At 55.4% G+C, this 8,487-nt stretch overlaps 1 protein-coding gene across 1 annotated transcript; it reads left to right on the top strand.

Annotated features, from left to right (window-relative positions):
- Positions 1–783: 783 nt before the first annotated feature.
- TROAP (trophinin associated protein) lies at positions 784–7,859 on the top strand. Its single transcript, XM_081248633.1, has 15 exons — positions 784–864; positions 1,114–1,268; positions 1,372–1,558; positions 2,092–2,249; positions 2,339–2,476; positions 2,668–2,750; positions 3,397–3,449; positions 3,938–4,059; positions 5,447–5,563; positions 5,647–5,730; positions 5,831–5,890; positions 6,155–6,289; positions 6,440–7,073; positions 7,346–7,539; positions 7,687–7,859. Exons 2-15 carry the CDS (start codon positions 1,125–1,127, stop codon positions 7,732–7,734), a joined length of 2,157 nt encoding a protein of 718 aa, XP_081104759.1. The 5' UTR covers positions 784–864; positions 1,114–1,124; the 3' UTR covers positions 7,735–7,859.
- Positions 7,860–8,487: the final 628 nt, after the last annotated feature.

Here is an 8,487-nt window from a genome sequence, read left to right as displayed (position 1 = left end):
CAGAGTCCTGTACACTTGAAACCATCGCCCATTTCCCATTAGAGGTTAACCCCTTCCATTCTAACCAGAGTGTTCTAGGTTCCCTCATTTTCACACCCCTGCCTGCCAACAACAGGCCACACCTCTCCCCAGTCCTCCAGGCCTGTTGTGTTGAGTTCCAATGACACTGTTTTGAGCCTTGTTTTCTTATCTGTGAAATGGAGACCACACCTCACCATTCGTAAAGGTGGAGAGAAAAAACGATTGTTTCTTTTTATTTTTGTTATTGTTAGCCTCAGTTCAATTTTTTCCAGCCCTCTCCGCCCGTCTGGAGGCAGTTCCTCGGCCTAGGCACAACGTACAGACGTTTCCTACAATGTGTCTGGAGCGGCGTCCCCACAGCTTGACGCCGAACTCTGATCAGAGTCGGCTGAGTGGCTCGAGACAGCCTCCAACACCGTCAGTTAGCCTCATTCAGAACGCCAGCTCTTCCCACAATGCCGCGAGACTGGTCCTTCCCGCACCAGTCCCGAGACCTCGCGAGAGTACCCGGCGCCCGTTGTCTCCCAGACTCCGAGCCCACGCCTTCGCCGGCCTCAGTAAGGTCTCCTCCTTCTTCCTCCACCCCGCGCTCCGCTCTCGGATTGGCTGGTTGAGTCGGGTCAGTTTTTTTCCTGGCCAGAAAGCGGCTCGACAACTAGTCCTTCTTTTGGCCCCGCCTCCGAAGCCTGCGGATTGGACAGCTGAATCCTGTGACATACTCCTCCGCAGGAGCGCAGACAAGCCAATCAGGAGCTTGGCGTATTTTACAAACTGGGGAAGTATCTGCAGCAGAAGCCGAGAGAGTCCGGGGAAAAAGCGAAGAAAGTGGGGGTTCCGGGGGAGGTGCGGCACCGGGATCTTGGAGGGAATGAGGGCTGCGGGGGCTCGTAGGGAGGAGAAGCAGTTCGGGGTCCTGGGGCTAAAGAATAGGCTCAGAGTGTTAGGAGGAGACACCCAGAAAAGAGGCCTTGCAGGCGCCGGGTCCTCTGGGCGCATGGATTTGGGTGGAGGTGGGAGTATCAGTGATGTCAGGACCGAAGCCCCGAACCGGCTGACCTTTGATCCCTGATCCTGCCTTCTTCTCCGTCTCAGTTGTAGTCGTCATGACTACCCTCCAAGCCACGAAGGATCCTCTCCTCCGGGGTGTATCTCCTACCCCCAGCAAGATTCCCGTTCGCTCTCAGAGACGCCCGCCTCTCCCCACAGTCAAACCCAGCGCCCTGGACCAGGAGAACCAAGATCCACGGGTAAGAGGGGAGTGGGGGTGAAGACAGTAGCTACAAGGACGCAGCACACACTAGCAATGCACCCCAACGCTGAGCCCCAGCTTTTTGTTCTCCCTTCCCCCAGAGATTGGTGCAGAAGCTCAGTAGTCAACATCCGCTCGTTGACTCAGCAGGCCCCAGGCCGAAAGCCACACATCAAACAGAGCAATCGGAGAGATTGGTGGGGTGTACTCAGCTTCGGAACCCCTTGGAGGAGCTCACGCCTAGCCCTGGGAGACAAAATGTGGGACCTAGGCCCCCTCCCCAGACAGGTACCTGTTGGAGGCTTGAAAACAGTTTCTTTGGCTGGGTAGGAGAATTGGTTGGTGGCAGTGGGGTTTGGGGGCTTTGCAGTCCCTGGGTCTCCTGCTTACTATAATTCCTAGTCCCTGCTCCTGGAAAGCTCTTTGCTCTTAGAAGCCCTTTGCTTTCTTCAGCAAAGTGTCATCTCTTCTAAAGCCTTTTCCGCCTCTCCCAGTCACAGTCAATTGCTCTGTGTTCGAATGCTTTGCTGTAATTCTTTTATAACATGTCCATACTTTGACTTGAGTCTGTTACCTCTCTATAGTTTGATGATAGCTTTCCTGAGTAGGGGGACTTTGTCTTATTTATCTCAGGGTGTCAGTGCCTAAAATAGTGTCTTACACAGAGTAAAGTCCCATGAATGTTTGGTGAGCTGAGTTCAGTTATATGAGTCTCTTCGGCTCACTCTTGCACCTCAAGGTAACTCTGCTAGGCTCCCTGACCCCCTCAGCCTCCCTGCTTCCTGTTCCTTCTCACCTTTCCTTCTCCTCTTCCCTTGCAGAGGCTCCAGGGACCATAGAGTTTGTGGCTGACCCTGCAGCCCTGGCCACCATCCTGTCAGGTGAGGGGGTGAAGAGCTGTCGCCTGGGGCGCCAGCCCAGTCTGGCTCAGAGAGTACTGGTTCGAGGGAACCAGGGAGGCACCATCCGGAGGGGCCAGGTAATGAGGCAGGATAGGAGGAGATCAGGCTGGAGTAGGCTGAGGAGGGAATCCTGAGCCTATACTGATAGCCTCTCTTGGGGTCCTAGGATGCCCGGGCCTCTGCATACTTGGCTCCCAGAACCCCCACCCACCGACTGGACCCTGCCAGGGCTTCCTGCTTCTCCAGGCTGGAGGGACCAGGACCTCGAGGCCGGACCTTGTGTCCCCAGAGGCTAAAGGCTCTGGTGAGTGCCCTTGAGAGGCTGATACTCAGTGCTTCTGGGAACTCCTTCCAAGGACAGAGCTGGGCCTTAGGAGGGAAGGTACCTCATGATGAGCCAGAGGGTTGGTATGGAGGCCGATGGGGCTGTTGGTGAAGACTGAAGGTTTGAGGCCTACCTCTGACTCTGTTTTTTCTCTTGCTCCTATGGCTCAGATTCCACCTTCAGGACCTTCCTCTCACCCCTCCGCTCCTCCCGGTTTCCAGGAGCTAAGAAGAGAGACAGGTGGCAAGAGCAAGTGAGGAGAGGGTCATTTGGAAAAGACTGATTCAGTGTCTGATACAGGGGTCCCTCAGAGCTGGGGCCTTCCAGTAGCTTTAGGACTTCCCAGCAACCCAGGGCGGAAGGGGGAAATCTGTGATTTCTCAGGGTGAGCCCTTGCAATAGGGGTCAGGCCTTCATAGCCAGGCCTCAATATGACATCAGTTTCTTCAGGTTGTGGGAGAAGAAGGGGACAGAACTGAGAGGTGCCATCTCTTTTGTTTAGTGTCCGGAGCATAGACCGTGGCAGTAAATGGGATTTGGGGTTGATTCCTGACCCTTAGTACTTATGATTTGTGCAAGATTGCCTTACTCTCCGAGCTCCAGTTTCTTTTTCTTTTTTTTTTTTTTTGGCTGCGCCACTGCGTGGATTGTGGGATCTTAGTTCCCCAACCAGGGATTGAACCCGGGCCCTCGGCAGTGAAAGCACAGAGTCCTAACCACTGGACCGCCAGGGAATTCCCACTTCAGTTTCTTTAATCTGTCAAATGAGGATAATGTTTGTATTATCATTTGAGGTTATCATGAGAATTAAATGAGATGATGTTTGTAAAGCACTTAGCACAGTGCCCAGCTCATACTTGGTACTCAGTGGTGCTAGCTGCTGTCCTTATTGTCATCAGGACTTCAGTGAGCCAGGCCTCAGGATTGCTTCTGGAGACCCTTGTCAAGCCTGGTGAGTGTGTCTGGCCATGGGGAGACAACAGGGGCAGGGGAGCTGCTTGTAGGGAGCAAAACAAGAGAAAGCTCAGCAGGCTGGGGCGGGAAGGCCATATCAGAAGGAGACAGAGAGGAAGAGATCTTCTTGATAGGCCAGAGGTTGGCCCAGTTGCACTTGTGTCAGAGGAGGTGGTCCCCATTTCTACCCTTTCTCTGCCACTTCCTGTAGGATTTACCTTCCACTCACTGTTCTGTCCTCAGCCCCTAAGAGCCATCGCCACACCCCTAGCCCACTCAGGGTATTCAGATTAATGATTTACTATTGAAACAGTGCTGGGCTTCAAAGGGATGCTGGATGGGTCCCCACCCCTAATGGTGCAGTGGGGGCTGTCAAACTGGCATACCCTATTCGGAGGTTGCAACCTCCGACTAGGGTTGCAGAGCCCTGTGCCAGACTTTGATGGGTGTTCCAGACACTGCAGCAAATTTCCTGTCTCCTCCTAGCTTCCTCTCTCCCTGAAGGAGAATATGAAGTTGTCACTCACTCAGATGAAAGAGGAGGGGGCCCCCTCGGTCTGGCTCAGCGAGTACCATTAAAAGAAACCCGAGAGATGACACACACCAAGGTGAGCTGGGACCTTCCTCCTCTGTGCTGGGGGAAGGGCACAGAGGAGATGCATGGGGGGATTCCCCAGCAGCAGCGGCACTGAGGATTGTGGGTAGAGCCAGGCAGTCCCAGCCTGGATCTCAGCATGTTAACTGGGTCCTGGTTTGCCCCAGATGGACCCAAGCCCTCTCCAGAGTGGTACTGGCCTCTGTTTACCAGGTGTCCGGGGCCTGCGAGTGAGAGGTCACAGTCTGGTATACGTTTGTATCACCATCAGATCAGTGCTGAGAGTAAGACAGATCTGAGAGTTCATTCATTCACTCCACAAGGGTTTATTGACCAGCTACTGTGTGCCAAGCAATGTTCTAGGTTCTGGATATACAGTAGGAAATAAGTTCACATTCTAGAAGGGGGAGACAAAAAATAAACACACGCGTAAAATATATAGTAGGTCAGATGGTGATAAGTTATCTGTTTAAAAAAAAGAAAGTAGGGCTTCCCTGGTGGCGCAGTGGTTGAGAGTCCGCCTGCCGATGCAGGGGATCGTGCCCCTGGTCCGGGAGGATCCCATATGCCACCACAGAGCGGCTGGGCCCGTGAGCGGAGCTTGCGCGTCCAAAGCCTGTGCTCTGCAGTGGGAGAGGCCACAACAGTGAGAGGCCCACGTACAGCAAAAAAAAAAAAAAAAAAGAAAGTAAGGCACTGAAAGGGAAGGAGAAGTGGAGGGAGGTGATGGGTATTGTAGTTTCAGGTAGGTTGGTCAGAGGAATCTCACTGAGGTGCGGCTAAGTGAAGAGCAGAAAGAGTTGAGGGAGTGAGCCATGTAGATAATCTGGGGGAAGAACGTTCCAGGCCACAAGAACTGCAGATGCAAAGATGGCATGTACCTGGTGTGTTTAAGGATCAGCAAGAAAGCGAGGCTGAAGCAGAGTAAGAAGGAAAGGAAGTGAGAGGTTAGAGCAATGACAGAATCAGTTTGGGTAAGGATTTATAAAACCGTGTAAGATTTTGGCTATTACTTGGAATGAGTGCAAAGCCATGGGGAGGGGGGATGAACAAGGGTGGGACATGACTTGATTAGATCTTAAAAGAATCACACTGGGGCCTCCCTGGTGGCGCAGTGGTTGGGAGTCCGCCTGCCGATGCAGGGGACGCGGGTTCGTGCCCCGGTCTGGGAGGATCCCACATGCCGCGGAGCGGCTGGGCCCGTGAGCCATGGCCGCTGGGCCTGCGCGTCCGGAGCCTGTGCTCCGCAACGGGAGAGGCCGCGGCAGTGAGAGGCCCACATACCGCAAAAAGAAAAAAAAAAAAAAAAAAAAAAAAAAAGAATCACACTGGCTGCTGAAGTGAGGACAAGAAAGCAATGCCAAGCGGGAGGGATCACTCTTCCACCTTGTTCTCCACAGGACGGCTGTGACTCCTGCCTGATGCCCTCCCCTGGCCAAGTGATACCACCTGCCATCACCCGGCCATCACCCTTTGGACGGGCTCAACGTGTGCCTTCCCCTGGCCCCTCAGCTCCAGTTTGTATCCACAACTCCTGGGGGCTGGGATCACTGCGAGGTCTCGGTTTTGTCCCCGCCCAACCACCCCCATCTCTCCCCAGACCTCATATTCAGTGTTGCGCCGTCTCGCCAACCGCCCCAAGACCCAGTTCACACCCCTCCCATCGGCCCCCAGAGCTCAGCAGGTGAGAGAGGGCAGGGGAGGTAGCTGGCTTAGGCCAGGGCTGGGGGAGGAAGGGGATGGATGGGTACAGGGAAAGTCATGGCATCTCACTTCTGTCCCAGGCCCAGTGGTTGAGTGGCCTCTCCCCTCAGCCTTGCCCTGAAGAGCCTGCCCTGCCCTGGGTAAGTATCTGAAACCTTCCCATGCTGAGACTCCTCGCTCTGTCCCGTTGGCCTGAGGCCCAGCAGTTTTGAAGCAAGTGGGCTCTCTGGAAAAGCTGCCTAACTCTCCAACTCTCCCTGCTTCTCTGCTGCCCCTCCTAATCCAAGTCTAGGGTCACTCAATTAAGGACCTAATCCCTTCCTCACTAGTTTGAAGACTCAAACTAGTCTTCTTCCTACTCCAGCCTGGCTTCCTCATGTGGCCCCTCTCCTCCCACGTGGCAGGAGCAGATTGCAGTCCGGTTATTTGACCAGGAGAGTGGTATGAGGTTGCAGGAGCGTCCTGGGAAGCCACCCGTGTCAACTCCTTGTGGACCCCATCCCAGTAGAACCCCCAATCTCCAGGAGCTGAAGATGCAGGTGGGCTGGTGTGGGCAACAGCTTTGATGCCTGATGGGCAGTGACAGGGCTGGGAAAGCGAGAAATGGGCGGAGGGGGGCATGGAAATAGGACAGTGTGGGTACAAGACTTGCACCCACTTCTTGACATCACACTCTGTCCCACCCACAGCGCATCAGTATCCTGCAACAGCTTTTGCGACAGGAGGTAGAGGGGCTGGTGGAGGGCAAGTGTGCCCCCCATAATGGAGGCTCCTCTCTGGATATGGTTGAACTTCAGCCCCTGCTGGCTGAGGTTTCTAGAACTCTGAATGCCCCAGAGAATAAATCTGGGGCTTTTCATCTTCCTGGAATGTTACAGCACTCTGGGCTGCCCAAACCCTACCTTCCAGAGGGGTGTGGGGAACCAGAGCCCTGCCCTGCAGCAGAGCCCGAGGTAGCCCTGCCCTGCCCTCCAGCAGAACCAGGGCCCCCAGAGTCCCACCATAGGAGGCGGCCTGAGATATCAGAGCCCTCCACCCAGGAACAGCCTGAGGCATCAGAGCCCTGCCCTCTGGGAGAGGCTGGACCCCTTCAGGCCTGCCCCCAGGGACAGACAGGACTCCCAGAGCCCTCCCCTAGGGTAGAGCCTGGGGTATCAGAGGCCTGCTCCCTGGAACCCAGAAGTCCAGAGTCCAGCCCATGGCCCTGCTGCAGTCAGTGGGCTCCAGCGACCACCAGCCTGACCTTCTCCTCCCAACGCCCACTTTGTGCCAGCCCCCCTATCCACTCACTCCAGTCTCTGAAGCCCCCAACAGGCAAGGCAGGTAAGGAGTTGGTTGGAAGGGGTTGTGAACAAAGGAGGTCCTCGTCTCCCGCTGGGAGCAGGGCCTGCCTGCACCAGGTGATCCTACGCTTTCTTTCCCCTACCTACCTTGCCCCAGTCTGGCTCTCCCGCAGGAAGAAGTGGGGGATGCACCTTCAGCCCTGTGCTCCTAATTGGCTTGGCCCTTGGTCGGGGAGTGGGAAAGGGCAGTATATGGTGGGAGTCTAGGACTCCAGAGTCTGCCCTGATCTCTCTGTGGCCTTTGGCCCTCAGGCCCCAGCCATCTGGCCCCTCGAACCCTGGCCCTGAGGCAGCGCCTCAAAGCATGTCTGACCGCCATCCACCGCTTCCACGAGGCCCGCCTGGACGACGAGTGTGCCTTCTACACTAGCCGAGCCCCTCCCTCAGCCCTCACCCGGGTCTGCACCAACCCTGTGGCCACATTGCTCGAATGGCAGGATTCCCTGGTGAGCCTCCGGTCCACAGCCAGCTATGCCTGTGGGAAGTAGGAAGTGGGGCAGGGGGCCATCCTCGGCTCCTTTCAGAGGTCAGGGGGAAGGGCTGGTTACAGTTCAAGGACAGCTGGGCTGTGACGAGGTCTTCTCTCTCCCCAGTGTTTTATTCCAGTCGGTTCTGCTGCCCCACAGGACTCTCCGTCATGAGGCATACGCCTCCACCTGCTCCTGTCCTGCCTTGCAGCTTCCTTTTAACCCTTATTTATTTTCCACACCATGTACTGGGAGCTGACACCCTTTTGTCCTTCAATAAAGTTTCTAAAATGTCCAAATGTCTGTTTTCCTCTGGTCCTACCTAGGCCAGCTACTGCTGTTGCTCCTCAATTGTCCACATGGTGGCAGTGTCCTCCAGCTTAGAGGCCAGCCCTGGGTTCTCAGGCTTCCCCAGGCTCCCTCGCCTAGAAGCTGTCCAAGTCATCCCACTCCTGCTCACCCCACCCTCCCAGCAAGCACTATGAGTGAGTGTTTTTTTTTGGGGGGGGGGATGTGGGCCTTTAGGGAGCTGCTTTTCTCCTTGCTCCCAGAGATCTTGGCCACTCCCAGGAGCCGTCAGCAACTCCTGCATTCCTGCATCGCCTAGAGTTCCCTAGAACTCTCCCCCTGCATCAGCAGAAAGCAGAAGCACCAGACCCATACCTCTGGTATCCTCCCTTGCTAGTGTCGCTCTGGTTGGTGTCTCCCTACAGTGTAAGCCCTCAAAGCTCTCCTGAAGCTGATACCCTTCCCCGTATCAGAGTAGAAACCCTGGGCTACTCCCCTCCTCTGCTTCCCTAGAGGCAGGCCTTGCCAGGAATAATAAAACCTTTGCCTCTGGCAGAGAGTGATAGCGTAGGGGTCCTTGAGAGGAGTGAGGAAAGGGTCAGCCACTTTCCCCCACTCTGTGCACCAAGTTAAGAGGCA

Source organism: Mesoplodon bidens (genome assembly GCF_964165515.1).
Source record: "Mesoplodon bidens genome assembly, chromosome: 11".
Classification (NCBI taxonomy): Eukaryota; Metazoa; Chordata; class Mammalia; order Artiodactyla; family Ziphiidae; genus Mesoplodon; species Mesoplodon bidens.
The sequence above is the reverse complement of the archived record's forward strand: the minus strand, read 5'-3'. Positions and strand labels throughout refer to the sequence as shown.